The sequence below is a fragment of the Dreissena polymorpha genome, chromosome 2 (genome assembly GCF_020536995.1).
Source record: "Dreissena polymorpha isolate Duluth1 chromosome 2, UMN_Dpol_1.0, whole genome shotgun sequence".
NCBI classification, from domain to species: Eukaryota; Metazoa; Mollusca; class Bivalvia; order Myida; family Dreissenidae; genus Dreissena; species Dreissena polymorpha.
Window position 1 is genome coordinate 128,112,105 of NC_068356.1, and position 17,911 is coordinate 128,130,015.

At 35.2% G+C, this 17,911-nt stretch overlaps 2 protein-coding genes across 3 annotated transcripts in view; both read right to left on the bottom strand.

Annotated features, from left to right (window-relative positions):
• Positions 1-7,610, bottom strand: part of LOC127868951 (uncharacterized) — a 340,228-nt gene extending 332,618 nt beyond the window's left edge. Inside the window, exon 1 of the mRNA XM_052411170.1 lies at positions 2,392-7,610. Within this exon, the coding sequence (XP_052267130.1) occupies positions 3,076-7,542 (4,467 nt within the window). The 5' untranslated portion in view covers positions 7,543-7,610 and the 3' untranslated portion in view covers positions 2,392-3,075. The remainder of the gene's footprint in view (positions 1-2,391) is intronic.
• LOC127868950 (uncharacterized) overlaps positions 1-17,579 on the bottom strand; it is a 350,197-nt gene extending 332,618 nt beyond the window's left edge. The window contains exons 1-4 of one of the 2 annotated variants that reach the window (XM_052411168.1): positions 16,901-17,579; positions 14,557-14,633; positions 14,083-14,116; positions 12,930-13,018 (exon numbers count right to left, since the gene is read on the bottom strand). In XM_052411168.1, coding sequence (XP_052267128.1) covers positions 12,930-13,018; positions 14,083-14,116; positions 14,557-14,633; positions 16,901-17,038 — 338 coding nt within the window. In that variant the 5' untranslated portion in view covers positions 17,039-17,579. The remainder of the gene's footprint in view (positions 1-12,929; positions 13,019-14,082; positions 14,117-14,556; positions 14,634-16,900) is intronic. The other variant, XM_052411169.1, reaches the window with a different exon arrangement.
• Between the last annotated feature and the right edge of the window lie 332 nt (positions 17,580-17,911).

The following is a 17,911-nucleotide window of genomic DNA, read 5'->3' on the forward strand; positions in this document are numbered from 1 at the left end:
CATACTAACTTTTCTACTTCATACAAAGCTCAGCTTAATAGTATAACGTATCCAAGCTACAATATCGAAGCACCATGTTTAAACGTTCATGTACATTCAAGTAAAATATATTCGTACCTATTATTGTATAAGTCTAATCCAATTCTAACAAAGAAAACTAAATTGAACTCCATGGCAAAACATTAGTTTACTTTAATATGTTCGTTGCGTGTGTACTTTGTTTTTAGTAAAGCTAGAAGACTCAGTTTGCAATGTACATATAAAATGCAATTAAATACTGTAACATATCAAGATGAAACATTCGTAATAAGGATAACAATAGGTAATACGTGTCACAAAATGCATGAAAGCTGCCTTTTCAAGCTTTATATAATTTAAAGAAAAACCCTAAAAAATCAACATCTTATTATGACCTTGTTTAAAGAAGGTATTTTTTTGTTCAATGAAACACAATAACATGACAAGTCACAACAAAAACACATAACATGTACATGTCACAACACGTACAGACAACAAAACGCCAAGAACACGTAAACGGCTGCAACTTTCATTACCAGTGCACAATCGTGATACCATACAGGACTCGGTCGAATAACTAGTTCAAAGTTTTAAAAGCTTGACGCCTAGGCTTAGTAAAAAGTTGAGCCGCGAAAAATTTTAGCCACAGAGATCAAGTTAAAAGGTCAGCCGCAAAAGCTGATGGGTAAAATGGCCGCCACTACGACAAATTACTATAATCTTTACTTTGACCCGCCGGCCCTGTTGTACTCTGTTCAGCTACTGAATCGTACAATGCATTTTTTGCTTTACCCAATTAATACTTGACATTTACTATTTAAAACTTCAAAATTCAAGTTAAGGTTGACCACACAAACAGCTACGGGAAACCAAAATAGCACAGCCAATAACGCAGTTGTTTTTTCGGATCATTTCCTGTCATTATTGTTGTCGCAAAGGAGTGCATGAATACAAAATGTGTTGTGGCAAAACACGGTTTCATTGGTGTTTTACCAGACCTTGAACACAAAATGTTTGAACAAATAAATGCAGTATTATATAAGCGCACAAACAAAAAAACATTGTTTTATCTCACTTGGAGAACATAATATACAAAAATCGATAAACTTTAAACATCATAAATAAATCTAAATAACTTATTAAATAGTGATCACTCAATAAATTATTAACTAGCTATAATCAAATGACTTAATGTTCATTTAAAATACACTGCATATCGTAAAATTAAGTGGATAAAATGGTATTAATAGTGACAAAAGAGTATTTACAAATTTCATCGCATACATATATACACAATGTATTTACCGTTTTTCAAATATGTAAATATAATAGAATCTGACTATTTCAATAAGTATTGTGATAAAAGCACATTTTTCAGAGCCGCATTTCTTCGTGGCATTTAAATAGTGATTGAATATACAAATACATTAACACTGCAAATACCAATCATGTGAATAAAACATATACACACTATTTTTTTATCCAAATCTGTTTAAAAGGATATCAAAAATGGGAGAGTAAAAATTAATAAAATTCTGTACATTATAAATAATTATTACACTTTATACAAATCGCATTTAGCCATACAGAAAATGTAAAATGCTGTTCAAAGCGTCTACTTTCGATTAATTTAAATGCATTATAATTTAGTTTAACATATTTATTTTAGCTTGATTGCATCGAAAGCCTATGGCTTATATTAACGCTCTCGAGTCCGTTTCCTGGGCCTAATAAGTGTCTTTGGGGGAGATCTAAAGAACGCTCCCACGGTGGGGATTGAACCCGTGAGGCGGACACCATATCCATTACACCACGGCGACCTTCATTACAATTTGAATTCAGCATAACATATTTGTGGGTTTTATTATACAATTTGCCAATAATATGTACCTTTATGTGTAGTTTAAAAAACAACCATTTGTTTCTGTTAAATTTAAAAACATAAAAACAACATCGAAGCATCAAGAGTAAAAAATAAAACGTTTTAAAAGAGCAGCTTTTTAGTACTTAAACATGTTTCTTGCTGACTCACGTTTTACTTCTTTCCAAACAAGACAAAGTATAAATAAAACCATGTTCAGGACATGTGTACGTTAAATACAAATCAAATATCAAAATGTTATGTCTTAAAGATTAAAATACATATTGACGTTTTTTAAGAGCAAACGTGTTCAAAACATGCAAACTGGTCCATTAACGTGTCTAAAAATATCGCTTTTCATTAAACACATTTTACAAATTCCTTTAAAACATTTTAAAATTTTAATCAATAAAAGAGCATGTACATACGAAAGGAAGCAAATATGAATAATCAACGTCTTCAATCATGATGATGAAGTACTTCAGTGTACTTCACCGCATTGATTTTCATACTATCTAAATCTAAGTTACCTTCTACTTCAGTTCTAATTAGCTTGTCCGAAATGTTTTTATTATTTAAAGATCATCTTAATAAACATTTACCTCCAGATTATGTCAACAATGTATATTCGCAATGAGTATAAGTAACGTCTACAACAAAATTCATTAAAATACCATTTTAATAATGTTATGTCAATAGATGTAACTGTTGTGAAGTATTTGTTAATGGTTATTTATCTAAGTCGATGGAAAGTCTGTTTTAAAAAGTGTTTGTAATTTATACAATTCATATACATTTGTAAATAATACATGTTTAAACAAATTAATATTAAATAATTTATTTCTAAACGTGTGTAAACACGTTTTGTTTCAGGATATGTTTTATGATAAATTGCGCTCTCTATGTCAACTATCTCTGTTAGTATATTCATCAAATAAAATCATTTAAAATGGAATTCTAAGATTTCGTAGTAAACCCTATGAATGTATACATTTTATAACGTTAAAATATCTTTGTACTAGATAATATATATTAATCGTCGGCAATATGTCATTTAATCTAATTTAAACTAATCATATACAAGTATTATAATGTTTTTTATCGTATTAGTTAGTGTGTTTAAAATAGTACATATTTAAGTATTAAATTGAAATACCTGCTTTAAAATTCTTAGTCAGAACAAGTAGAAAATGTCATTAAAACAAAATTAATTCTAAATCATCTAATGAAAACGGCAAATCTTCCACATTATCGGCACTCTCAGGCGATTCAGTGGAGTCCAGTAACAGATTTTCTTTCTGAACTTGATCAATCGTTTTGCCTCCTATTAGAACATTCTTTGTTTTTATGGTAGTGTAATTTGTAATATTCGTGGAAATAGGTGGAGCACTCAGGGATGAAAATCTGTGTTCAGCGCTTCCGGACGTTTTTGTAACACTATATAGCGGTTTGTTACACATGAGATCTAAGTTTGTGCGATGAGATGACATCATAGACGAATCTGGAATCTGATTGGTTGCACCAGAAACAGGCATGGGAGGAATGGACGGACCAGAGTCTATATTTTGCACAGAATAAATGGGAGATCCCAACGCGAGAGGAACGGAGTTATAAATAGCACTTTGACTTAGCACACTTGAGGGCGAACGTACCTCCCCAGAAGACAGAGGCATCTTAAACATGCTTACACTTCCAATAGGATTCGACTGATCCGTTTGTCTTAACACAGAGCACTCGTTTGACTGGCTGTTATTATGAACAACGCTCAATAACTGGCCATATTGTTCAGTAGAATTGTAGAAGTCGTTGAGATCCATAGATAACCACAGATCGGAGTTCAAATCTAAGGTGTCGTCTGTCGATTTCGACTGCTGTGACAACTGTCTTAGCTTGGAAGCAAATGGGCCAATTGGATCATTGCTATCGGAATTACCAAGCATGTTAAATAATGACATTTGGTTCTTAAAACTGTTTTGTACAAGGGTTGGGTCTTCAATGGATTGGCGAGATTCCGCATTACATGATTTATTTTTGAGCTGTTGAACTGCAAGTTCATAGGGTGGTGGTTCATTGGGTTGTTGTGTGAGCAAGGGCATTTCTGAGCATTTCTGACTAGAAACCAAACATAGATTTTCTGGCATCGGGGTTCCCTCTTTACTTGGAAGGCTTTCTGCCTGTGGCAGTGTAACAGTGGGTTTAACTGGTGCAACATGTTGAGCATCGCTGTGTGAGCCTTGAATGGGCACAAATGCACTGTGGCTGGATGAACGTAAAGTGTTGCCATAGAAACTCGGATTTCCAGCTTCAGGAGAAGCCATAGCACTTAACTGTTGTGGAATTTGTGATTGCTTCAATAGCCCAGTTGTTGCCAAATAAGTATAATCAGTACAAATGGGAACTGGCGATTCGGCAACACTTAACTTTACACTAATTGGGCTATATTCTAGGCAATCGATTGAAGAGACAGGCGTGGAATTCGATATTGGTGAAGGGTCTGCACTATGGAATCCAGAATCTGATAAATGGGTTCTACCCAAAATTTTATCCTCAACTTCTAACGAAGATTCCCTACTTCTGAAATTGGCCGTAGCCAGGGTAACATTTTGTGACCCATAATACTGATTCTGATAACTGCTATCGATAGGCATTTGCAGGGAATGCTGAATCTTTCGAAGATATGTGCTACCTGGTCTCATATGCTCTTTACCTGGAGAAATGTAGCCCGTTGTCACAGAGACTGAGCCATGAACATTTGACGGCGACAAAAGTCGAATCGGCGAGATGGAACCTGCAACAGGGGACATATTTGCAGCCGAAGGAGGAGATAAAACATCGGTGCTGATTTCCATTGGCTGTCCTGTTGCCCGAGGCGACATTGACGACGCCCTTAAGTTACCATGGAAACGACTCATAGGTGACAAGGGAGACAAAGGGCTTTGGCCTGGCGATGAAAACGTTGGTAGTGACTGACATCTTTGATTCTGTTGTCCAATCGCCGACTCGGAGCTGGGTTTCGGAATGTGTTCTCGATGCCGCGGATGCGAAATATGGGGAGCTTTTGGAACTGTAAAGGTATTTTGGTCATCTTTACAAGCAGACGGCATTTTAATTGAGCCAGTTGATTGAACAGTTGTTGCCATTTTTATGCTAGTAGGTCGACTGGTTTCAAAGTTGACACAGGAATCTGTTGCAAATTCGAAACTTTTTATCAGCGGATTGGTCTGAACGTTTAAACCTGACTGATTATTAAACTGGTTTAGATCCGGTTCAGACTGGTTTTCCCTCTGTCGTTTCTCAAGATTCTCCGATACCCAGTCTGCTACATCAGCAGGCAGCCCTGACGGTTCAAAGCTGGAAGTTGTCACCATGGCAGCACTAGCGGGCCTGAAGTATGGTTTCCCTCGATCAGTAGTCACTGAACCTGATGCATCGTTTCGACTTCGAGATCTGGTACCAATGCTTGAGAGCGGTCGATCTGATAGAGGAACTGACATTTTTACACTTTTCTTTGCTGAAGTTAATCCAGCGATTTCTTTGTTCTCTCTACCGCCAATGCTTTTTTCTCTAGCCTTGGCTTCCAAAAACTCTTGCATTAGTTTGTCGAGACTCGGTTTGGACTGTTTTAAGGCGTTGATGGAATTTTTATTCGTTTGGCCCTGTGGTCTCAGGTACAGCAGACCACTATTAGGGAAGGATTCTATAAGCGCATCTTTCTCTAAACTGGAAATATCAGGACTTTGCAAACCTTTCATGAGCAATAACTCTGACTTGTGTTGTGGGTGCTGCTGTCGATACTGCTGCAACTGTTTTGGTGTAGAAACATGCTGACTAAAGCTGTCAAGTCCGTGAACATTCTGCTTAACAACGTCTTCAAGCTCAGATGTACACGACTGCGTCCGACGTAAATTTCTATTTATAGAATCCGTTTCCGGACCAAACACAAGCGACGTGTTTTGAATATCTTCAGTAACATCCTCTCCAGTCGAATTTAGACGCTTAAAATTACGCCTGGACGGATGATCGGAACTTTTACGTTTTCTAGATCCTGACGGAGTGTCTCGTCCAATCGAACACGCACTCTCGGGACGACTAAGATTAGAATCACATCGGGAAAGTCGAGTTGGAGTTTCTCTGCCGAATGAACAGGCACTTTCTGGTCTATACGGTGAAGTGATATTCAATTTCGCAATTTTAGCAGGCGTCTCTGACCACATTTTGTCCACGCTTTCTGAAGATGTTAAGCCTCCCAAATCTCCAAATTTTTGTTGCGCAAGATCAGGGTCAGATATTACATTAGCCGTTTCATATGAGGTTTCTTCCACTGTCTCTATAATAACATCCCGGGTTTCACTCTCTCTACTGTCATTTGGACCAGACTGCATTCTGATCATTTCTAAATCCTTTCCGTTTTCACTTATATTGGCAATGTTATTACAATCAGAATTTGCCAGAGACATTTCATCCGATATAGATATGCATGTTTCATCGCTTTCTTGCAATGATTCTGGAATATATTCAGAATGTTCAACACCACTTCCTATTTTCTGCGCTTTGCCCGTGTTCATTTTTATTTTTACAGTATTCGGATCCGTGTTTGGCTGAACAGGTTTTAAATTACCTTCTGAAACTATCACAGAAGACGTCAGGTTTTGTTCAAACAACTGTTGTATAGCAGCACCCTGGTTGTTCACAATAAAAACAGGTGGCAACGAATTTGCAACAGTCTGGGGTAGTTGTAGCGTGTTTCCAGTTATTGTGAATCCTGGTTGCATTGGTATTGAGGATAATTTAACATCGGATTGTAATTTAGCTTTTGCCTCAGCTTGTTCTTTGATGGCTCTTTGTTCCTTTAAAATTGCCGAAACTCGTCTACTGTCTTTTTCACGCCTCGACAAACTTTCCGGTTTTGTGTCTTTCAATGGCGATGTCTTAATTGGCGAAGCTTTTGGTCGTATTGGCGCAAACTTAAGTCCGGATTGTCTAACCGACATGTTTTGTGATGATGAAACTATAGTGTCATTTGACATTTTGGATAAAACCGATGTTACCGACACAACGCTTATGGCCTCATTTGCAGGATTAGTGAAATTTAAAACGGAAACAGACTGGCTTGAAACGGACGGTATCATGACAGGAATTGATATGACAGACTGGTTAATTAAAGAATCCTTTCGAGGCGATGATTGGAATTGAGAAAAGGGAACAAATGCACTTTTGACCGCCATTTTAGATTGGTTCACAAACAAAGAATTTTTCGATTTCTCAATAAATCCCATTGATTTGTTTAGCTGCAAGGTTTTTAATTTGTCTTTGCTTTCGAGCAATTTAATTAAGCCCAACTCCCCTGTTGATTTTGACAGGGCATCCTGACTCACCTGTTGTAAATCTTTTGTCACAGAAGCAGGTTCAACCATTTTTGTGACATTGTGAGACAAAGACTTGATTGGTTTTACAAATGAAGTAGTTACAGTGTGCTCGGCACATGTTGCACAAGAGTGATGAATGTGTTGCTTGATATTGTCTTCAAAATTTAATTTCTTAACATGACCTTTTACAATTTCTGTTTCCATATCAGATCCTGGAGTTCTGGCATCAACAATTTCAGGCTTTTCATCTCGGATATCGTTTCTTTCCAATTCATACTCAGTATTATCAGTCTCCATTACATTTTGTTCCACACATTTGTGCAATTCTTTTAAGTTTACCTTGGCCTCGGTGTCAACCTTAGAGGGTTTCCCATTCTTACTCTTGTTCTTTCCTTTTTGGTCTTTGTGCATGTTTTCACTTTCTCCTTTGGGTACATTTTCCTCCTTTGTCTCATTTACACTCATCTTTGACTGTATCGGATTTTGTCCTTTCAGTTTATTACTTAAAGCATATTTCACAGCAGAATCGATTGAACCAGCCTGAATATTTGTCACTTCTCCACTAGCAGAGTTCTTCGGCTTAAGAGGCGATGACTTAGGTGCTGGGTAATTTTTCATAGGCGATCTTTCAGGCAAGGGACTAGAAGACGGGGACGGATTTTTGTTGCTCTTCTTAAGGGCAACAGCTGATGGAGTGACAGATTTTCTTGCATTTAACAGTGGCATTAGACCCTCCAGGTTTCCATGGTTACCACTTTGCTGTTCAACTTCTGATTTCAACGACTATAAAAAATTGACAAAACAAAACGTTTAAGTTTAAATTAGTGATGAATAAAATATAACAGTTTAAATCAGAAATGTGTGTAACAATGAATTTGCAGCAAAGAAACAAATTATCATTTAATCAGGACCGAAAGACCATGGAAGCGACTCCAATATAAGCCCTCTGAAGCTTTATGGGGTTATAAATATAAAAATAGTAATAGATGAAAGGGAGATGACTGTCTGGTAAAAGCAGTGGTTGCAGCACATGCTTCTCATTTATGAAATTTGATTTCAATCTCCAGTCCCAGTTCAGTGAAGTTTGGTCGGTGGTTACTATATCGCACAGATGGGGTTTCCTCCAGGTACACCTGTTTTCCCCACAGAAAAATACCAAGCCAATATTAAATAGCTTTCAATAAAGAATAAACATCTTTAATTTAAGCTATTTTAAAATTAGCCCCAACCTTCTTGTGTCTTATAAATACAATTACTAAGGTAGGAGAGTTTGGACGCGTTCAGGTCCTAAAATAAAGCAGCCTTAAGCAAGGAAGACATCATACACTTCAAAATAAACTCTCACATGGAAAAAATCTTACAATATGAAACGGTAGCAGAAACCTATCAAAGGGAGATTGCTAACCTGTGCCTTTTCCTTTTGTTTCTGCAGTTGTCTGTTCTTCTGGAGCTTCTGATGTAGCAGCATATTGGTCTCCTTGTGTTTGTCCACACTTGTATTGGACTGCTGGCTGAACAGAGGGGAGCCTGGAGAAATAGGAACTTGTCTTAATAGTATAAGGAACATAAGTCAATGCATGTTTTTGTATTCTTACTCATTTTTTAGTTTTTTCTCAATTGTTTAGAAAAGTTTGATCATCATGCTCAATTTGGTGTTCAAGAAGTTTTTTACTTTTGCGCCTGAATCAATCTCGAGTTTGAGTAGGAATATATGCATACTCTTATAGCTGAGATTTTAGTTGTAACCAAAATTCTAAATAGCTGAAATATTAGTTGTATGTGCACTGACCGACATCCTCAATACTCAGTTGAGCAAAAACTAAAATCTCATCTGCTAAGTTGAGCTCAAAAATTGAGAAAGTTTTTGATACTGGGCCCATATATGTGACTTAAAGCTTTCAATAGAAGTTGAAAAACAGATGACAAATGATATTTTTCACACACAGAACTTTGTCAGTTCAGCAAAAGGCAGAGTTTTTTGCTTCGGTATATGCACAATTTTTAAATAAAAATTTTGACTTTGTCAAAAAAACATCAAGTAGAGATAATGAAAATTTTAAGTTCGTGTTATTCTGATACTTACAAATGGGTATTCAATTTGCTTGAATAAAAATTATTTAAATTGAAATTTGCTTGCATCAAATTGCAGGATTTGAGGTCTAACGAAATAACTGAGTGTTGAGAGTTGTATTAATGAACACCATATTCACTTGCAAAATAAAAATCATTTTAATAGCATTCCTTATAATAAAATAATTTCACTAACAATGTCTTTTTCATGATCATTAAATGCATCATAATCAGCAGCATCATTACCCTAAATTCTTTTTTCATTTTCACCAATAAGATCTAAATAATTATAATTATTATCAATTCATCATAATAACCATAAATGTAACAGCCCCCTTCATAATTGATTATCAGAATAATCACCTCTTTATCATTTCAATGAGAAGGGTATACAAATAAGCCATATTTTATCATCCATACCTTTCAGGCTACTCTGTTTATCCTCTGGCAATGAAGAAATCAGCGTAAATGCAGCAACAGACTTGGTGTTCACAAACATGTTTCCCACGAGGTATTCAGCTATAGACTGAACACTATTGAATTTGCTGTCCAAAAGTTTCTCAGCCCATTCACAGATCAGTTCGCAAGAGGCCTTGAAAATCTCACTGTCAAAGACTCCTGAATCCATCTGAAATTTAAGAATCATTATATAAGAACTTTAATAGCTGAAAAATGTGGAAGAAGTTGGATCCACAGGCTTATATTTATGCAACCAGTGCTCAAACAGCTACTATCTAGGGCACATAACTAAAAAATGGTGTGGATATTGGGGACGAAAAGCATCTTGCACAATCATCAGTTCCTTGTAGAATTGGCACAAATTGCCTGCCCTTCAAAGATTTTCCTGTCCAAATTCTCTGAAAGGAGGAAATGCTAATGTTCGTCAGCTAAATCGCAGTTTTGATGGCTTTTAGTTCTTTTTAAACATGCTCAGATATCTTACATGTACATTCTTAACCATGTGCTTTGATTTACCAATGAATCACTAAACCTTTATTTTTTAGCAGAACAAAACATCTTAAAATAGAACAAAACATGAGTCTGTAGGGCAGTGATGTCTCAATGTTCCACTTTTATCTTTAAACACATCTTATGTCACAAACAAGCAATTTATGACTGAATTTTACTTTTGAACTCTAAATGTGACCTTGATCATTGAGGTTATGAAAGAGGTGATATAGCTACACCCAATCTCTTCATCGTAGTCTTTTGTGTTATGATTAAATTGCAAGACAAATGAAAAAGTTACAGCCATAAAAAGTTGTTGTTCTTTGACCTCTATGTATTGCATTGACCTTTGAGGTTGGGACAAAAAGAGTTACACAAAACAGTCGTCTCATAATCTATGTTAGCTTTACCAATATTATTAATGGATTGCATTTGTGCCATGTGATGACACATCTGAAGTTTCACTTCAATAGCTAAAGAAACAAGAGATTGCCTAGCAATATTGTCCCCTACCGGTGAAACTCCACCATTGTCAGTATTTATTTTTTTAAATATTTGTTGCCATAGCAACCAGAATTCTTGACGTAGGAAGGAAATGAAATGACGTGCATACTCTCCATATTGCCATCTATCCATGTTTCAAGTTTCATGAAAAAATATGAAGAACTTTTAAAGTTATCGCAGGATCCAGAAAAGTGTGACAGACTGACAGACTGTCACACGGAGCGCAAACCACATGTCCCCTCCCGTTTCACAGGTAGGGGACAATAAGATAAGTGGAAGAAGCGTATTTAAAACATATTATTTTGACAAACTGACTGACTAAAAAACATACCAGCAAATAGACTTTGATATCCTTCCTCTATGCAGGGGTATTATCATTCAAATAAAAAGCCTTCCTCTACCATCATTTATCATTGTTACCTCTATTCGCTTCTGTGTGATTTCCAACTCCGTCAACGTGGGTGTGTCAAAGTCCTGTTTTTTTCTCAAACCTCCATAGAAATATGTAACAAAGCATTAAGGAATAATAAATTGAGAATAATACATTGAACACCTTCAATCAAGATTTCTTTAAGCAAGTAAAATTAGTGTATGCACTTTAAACATGGAGAAACTGAATGGCAGCTGTGTAAGAATACGCAATGTCTAACCATGGTCTGTTCTCACTATTTTCAGGGCCCGTATTCATCAAACAATCCTTAGACATAATCTTAGAATAAAATAATTTTCCGATTGGAATAATTGATTTCTTAATAGCACCGCATAACGGGTGCCATGCTCGGCTACGGGTGCAATTTTGAATAAATTAAAGCTTGTCAATTTTTTTTTTAAAGGTCACAGTGACCTTGACATTTGAACTAGTGACCCAAAAATGGGTGTGGCATGTAGAACTCATCAAGGTGCATCTACATATGAAGTTTCAAAGTTGTAGGTGGAAGCAATTTGATTTTAGAGCCAATGTCCAAAACCTTAACACAATGTTAAGGTTCTAGCACGGCGCAGATGGCGGACGTCGGACGACGAGCTGTCTATGACAATACCTCGGGTTTTCTCCGAAAACGCCGAGCTAAAAATCATATCTCCAACAACAAAACAAGAGTCAAAAGGCAAAACTAAGCAGTGAATTCACAGCAACAAAGGATATTTAGATTGACCCCTTGGTCCCAGCCGTCTTGTGTTGATGTTGGGGAACACCTGCTTCATCATCTTCCCAAAGTCAGCATTACTAAGGGGCCGCAACTCTTGAAGCTCACAGAAGTGGCTGAAAGGTTACATTCTACATTAGGGTTATAAGTAGGAAAAGTAGAAAATGGCTGCTCTATGCTATAATGAACTTAAAGTATTTAAAACATGCTTATTAGCAACTACTAGTATTTCAGATTTCCTAGTACCAAACTACAAAATTCATGTTTTATGTAGTTATTATAAAACTGCAGAATATTTTCCTTCCTCTCTCATTCAAACGCTATGACTGATGGATATTAACAATTATTCTTTTACACCTAACTGCATCATGGTGACTGCTATACTGATTATTTCACAGAGTTAAATTTTATACATCGCTTCTGATAACAAAATAAAACAACTTATCACCTGTATTCATCGTACACTTCTCCCTTGGACATACAGATGTCAGGATGTTCCTCAAAGTGGCTCTTAATAAATGTGAACGCCTCATTTTGCTCCTTCCTATTTGCCAATGGTAGAGCACAAGTAGGGGTCCTAAAATTGGGATGTAAAACAATCATTTGTATTTTAAAAAATTATCTTGAAAAAATTATTTGGGGATTACAAATTGTGCCAGGGCTCTTTTGAAAAAGTCACAGAAATGTTAATATAATTCCCTCATAAATCTAATGTAACCTTAATAATGTCTTTTGTTGACAAAATTTAATGTTTGTTTTCTGTTGTAAAAATACTGTTCCTAATGACTCACTGGATTGGATTATACTGAGCCACTATCTGCAGGCTTGCCTATGCAAACAATATCTAATTAGATTCAACATCTTCATATTTCTTTAGTCAAAAGATATGTCAAAACACAATTGTTGTATTTTTATCCATTTGTATATTTGCTGGCAAGTCCTGATGGAACCGCTGATGGACAATTAAATTATATCACCATGAGCGCCAATAGTTGTTACAGTTAAGTGAACACTCACAGCCTGTCTGGATCGTCCCTGGAGACCCCTGTTGGTAGCTTCAGATACAGTAGCAATTTCTCCACGTCATCCAAGCGATACACTTGATCCTAGATTGACAATTATATGAAACAATTTAAAACTGATTATTTCCGAATTGCATGGTTTTGGTCACAAACAAAAAATTAGAAATCCTAATTTCTTTTATGTATAAATCTAAAATAACTTTGATATATGCAGCTTATTTTATGAATCAACAGGTTACTAAGGATGCTGTTAAGTGTGCATATAATGCAGTAATATTTTATATGTTTTTGCTTGTAAATAAGTCTATGAAGAGCTACTGGTATACATGTACATACATTATATATTTTTAACTGTAAGTTCTGTCCCTTAAATTTAGTGGTAGTAAAATTCAAAGATCTTTTTTCCTGAAACACCCTAATTGATTGTATACACTTTTCCCAAGAGAAGCCTTGTTCAGAAGAATAATCATGTCCTAATATGTATAAATTGTAACACAATCATTGTGTTATACTACCAGTTCTATTTATAAAGTATATTATTTATATGTTTTGCTCATGAAATGTAAAATGCAGTTTTTTATTGGTTATACAAATCTGACATACAATATTTTATAGCTCCACTCATAATTTTAAAGGGATCTTTTCACGGTTTGGTAAATTGACAAAATTGAAAAAAGTTGTTTCAGATTCGCAAATTTTCGTTTTAGTTATGATATTTGTGAGGAAACAGTATTACTGAACATTTACCATAGTCCAATGTAGCCATTATATGCATCTTTTGACTATTTGAAAACCTAAAAATTATAAAGCGTTGCAACACGAAACGATTGAATAATTTGGAGAGTTCCTGTTGTTGTCGTTTAAATTTACGAAACTACAAACATTGCTTATATAAGGTATAAAATACTTTAACTGTGTATATCCAGCGGAATAGCCGAGAGGGCTAATGCGTTTTTACTTCAGACTAACTCCAGGACTCCGGGGGTCACTGGTTCAAGCCCTGGTACCGGCTACTTTTTTTCCTTTTTTAAAATTTTATTCTTGATTTTTTACTGGAGCTTTTAAGATGTTTACATTTATCAATATAAAGCATTTAATGACAAACTTCAAAATATGCCAAAATCTGTGAAAAGGCCCCTTTAACTTACCACAATGCTTGCAACTTTACTCCTGCTTTCAAAGCTGAAACAAAGATGTTAAATTTGTTAAGTACGTATATAATTTTCATGATGAATGTGCAGGTTGATCAAATACGAGACTTAACACACACACATTAGTGACCTACTTCCAAAAAACTTACAACGTACATTGTACAATTATAGTTTTTGATGAGTGTAAACATGCAAAGTTTTATGTATTATAAATTCTTACCTAAAACTCTGTATGTACAGTGCTTTTTCCCACATGGACATAAATATAAATAAAAAGATTTTTTTCTCTAAATGATTTATTAAAATCATGCAGTTTTCCTGTAGGCTATAATTTATATGGCTACAGCTATAGAATAAGAACAGCCCTGATGCCCCCACTCCACACATAAAAAAGAAACCATATTCTACCTATAAACCATGTCTAGACATATTTCTCTTAGACCTAGCTAAGAAAGAGTCCTGGTACAGTACCTGATTGAAGACTCGAGACAGTCCTGCATCTTAGAATACTTTTTGCTGAACTGAGTGTCCTGTGTGTCGCAAATTGCCTGTGAAACAAAATATCAGCATTAAGGTACACCTTGGAGCAAATGTGTGCTTGGCGAGAGACTAGACACAAAAACATCTGCACTGTGCTCTACCAAATGAGCTACATGTAACCAAGTGCCTTTTTATTACCCTTTTACACTACACTAGTATACAGATTTTTAAATTACTTCACAACTAAATTGCATGTATTTTATATAATATATTGAGCCTGCTAAGCATATCTACCGGTATATAAAATAAAACAATTTCACACTCATCCCTTGGACTGCAAAAGTCAAAGATGAACCTCCTTTTACCCAGAGGTTAACTTTAAGGAACATCTGCTCACCAATTCCCTGTTATACATTTACAAAACAATTTAAAGATTTGGCAACTTTTCTCCATTGGGGGGTTAGGGGGGGGTCAAGTAAATGTTCAAAGTTACTTGGCCTCTGAGGAAGTGATAGTATAAAGTCATACCCCTGATTTTGTATATCAAATTGTTAGGATTTAAACTTTATTTTTCAGGTTAAAAAACTTAAAGACCACTAGTACAATACATATATTGCATGTGTACAAATTGATAAGTGCATAAAACTGAAACTGGTATGGGCATTACACATAGGCTTTCCCTTAATTTTAAAATCCTTGGTGTTGCAAATCTTTATCAATAAATAAGTCTACAACAGTTCTATGAGTGTCTGACACAGTGTTTTTTCAACCATTTTGGGAATGGGGCTGGGTCTTTTAGTTTTACAGGCATTTTGACTAAAATTGGGAAATTAGTGCTGTTGTTGTTTTGCTAAAAAATACTTCCAAATAGACAATTAAAATGTTCTCAATAATATATTAACTAAGGTTCAACTTAAAGAGATGGACGAGACACTAAATTTTGAGTTTTTATTTTTTTGAAACCATTAATTGGGAATTTCAAGGTCCCATTTGAGAAAAATATATACTTGTTTCATTGGGATTAGGGCCGTATATCGGACCCAAACTTGAACAAAAACACACCACGACCGCAGCTGACTCATTTATGACAACAAAGTACATTTCAGGCCCTAAAATACTTTCTTTCACAGATAAGTTTTATGATTTAAGTTCTCCTTAATCTTATAACGAAGTGAAAAAAATAAACAATCCGCACTGTGGATCTACACATTTTTGCCAAAGAAAACTGTAGCTCGATAGGTCATTTTCAGCTATGGTACTACTCAAATTTACCCTGGGCAATCCAAAGTATACTTAAATGTACGGAAACATATGGAAAATAAACTAACAGGCACTCTGCCAACTTTGACTGTACCAGAGTACTATGACCACCCAAAATCTGATGTCCTAAAACACTCTACAGAATACTAAACAAAATTATCTTAGAAAAAAAAAAAAAAACTTCGTCAACATGCTCTTTAAAGTTATAGTTTGGGCATCTAACAGTTTATAGGTGTCTATCGCAACCGTTGTTTATTTTTGGTGTTTTAACTTAATATACACTTATATTTGTTAATGCAGCATCAACATACTAAAACAATATCCCGGAAAGAGAAAAATAATGCATTTGAATATCAACCGTACATTCGTTTGACAACTGACAATGCACATACGATTTGCACCTAAATTTAGTTTTAGTGCAGATTCGTTCAAACGACACAAAGACACAATTTTGTTTTACGGATCATTTCGGCTAACAGGACTGGGTGGGTCACGTAAGAATATCAAATATAAAATAATTTTTTTTATTAACAACTCTTAGCATGATGAGTTGCAGATAATTGGTCAGTAACCACATTTTAACTAACTCTTTTGACCTGTTAATTCTTTTCAGCTCAATTCAACAGTGAAAAATGCCCACAATATCACTTTAAGCAGGAGTTTCAAAAATATAGAGGTTATTTTACAGAATATTGACATAAATATGAACATAATTTAATTTAAAAAAAATAGCCGACAATGACCAATTTAGCCTTAGAACTCCCGGGTACATGTAAGTATATTTTCTGTACCCTGGGTACATGTAAGTCTACTTAAGAGTACCCAGGGTACATGTAAGTAGTACCCGAGCCCACAATGACCAATCCATCCAAACTGTATTTATAACTTGATAAGTGGAAACAACTGTTTCACACAAATACATTTAGATGATTAGATCTGTACAGAGAGAATCTTTAACTGTTCCATTATCAGCTTAACACAAAGTGCAAACCCATACTTGCTCATATCATTATCAATTACCTAGTGGCTGGCTCTGAAGACACAAATAAACTACACCTAAATTTTATAAAATTACCTTTTGCTCTATGTGATGACTAGGTGGAGGATCATTCTTGTGTAAAGCAGCTATAGATGATGATGACATGTGGACAGGATTAATTGGTTGGCTTAGGAGAGAGGCGCATGTTTTATACTGCGCCGACACACTGGCCATGGCTGCATACAGTTTGTGGCTATGGTTTATGTCTTGTTAAGTCCCAAATTTTATAGATGTATCCAACAGCAGTGGAGATGAGGTACTATGTTGTCTGTTTGGCATATTGTCAGTTTCTATGATGTAGCCACTTTATCAAAGTGTGACTTTTAGTTGATTGTTAATTCTCTTTAATTACATTCATTTTATCATAACATAAAAAATGAACGCACACTGAATTTTAAAGGAACATATAGGTCACAACAATAAGCAGTCTGGTGTAGAATTCAATGCAACATTTCGTAAACATATCGTAAACAGTTGTCAATGTAAACTTAAATTAAATTATCACTTTCGTATATCATTCGAAATTTACAGTTCTATTTCTAAATTGAATTTTAATTGCACTTACATTGGATAATTTGTTACAAATTAACTAATCGATAACGATAAAACACTTGTCACAAACACAAGCTAAATGTATCAACAAATAAATACAAGTTTTAATCCCGCTACACACGCTATGCAGAAAAAAATCCACCCAAAATAAATAAATGTTATTTCTGAGTCACAAAAATGTCGATTTTATGCGTTGTGCGCATGCGTAATAGACATCTTCGCTTGCGATTGTCGTAAATGTACACAATGCCGAACGCGTCTATTTTGCGGCTTCCATAGGTCACACTGTATAAACTATTTCCCATACTACTTGCCGAAATACATGTAAAATAATAATCATGAAAATGTGCGATTCAAACAAGTAAAATATTATTTTGAAGTTTTAAAACACATAAGTGGTATTAAATATAATATGAAATATATATTTTTTCGATATAAACTTTGTAGTTTTTAAAACCTTATATCAGTGGAGGTAAAAATAATGCAAAATATGTA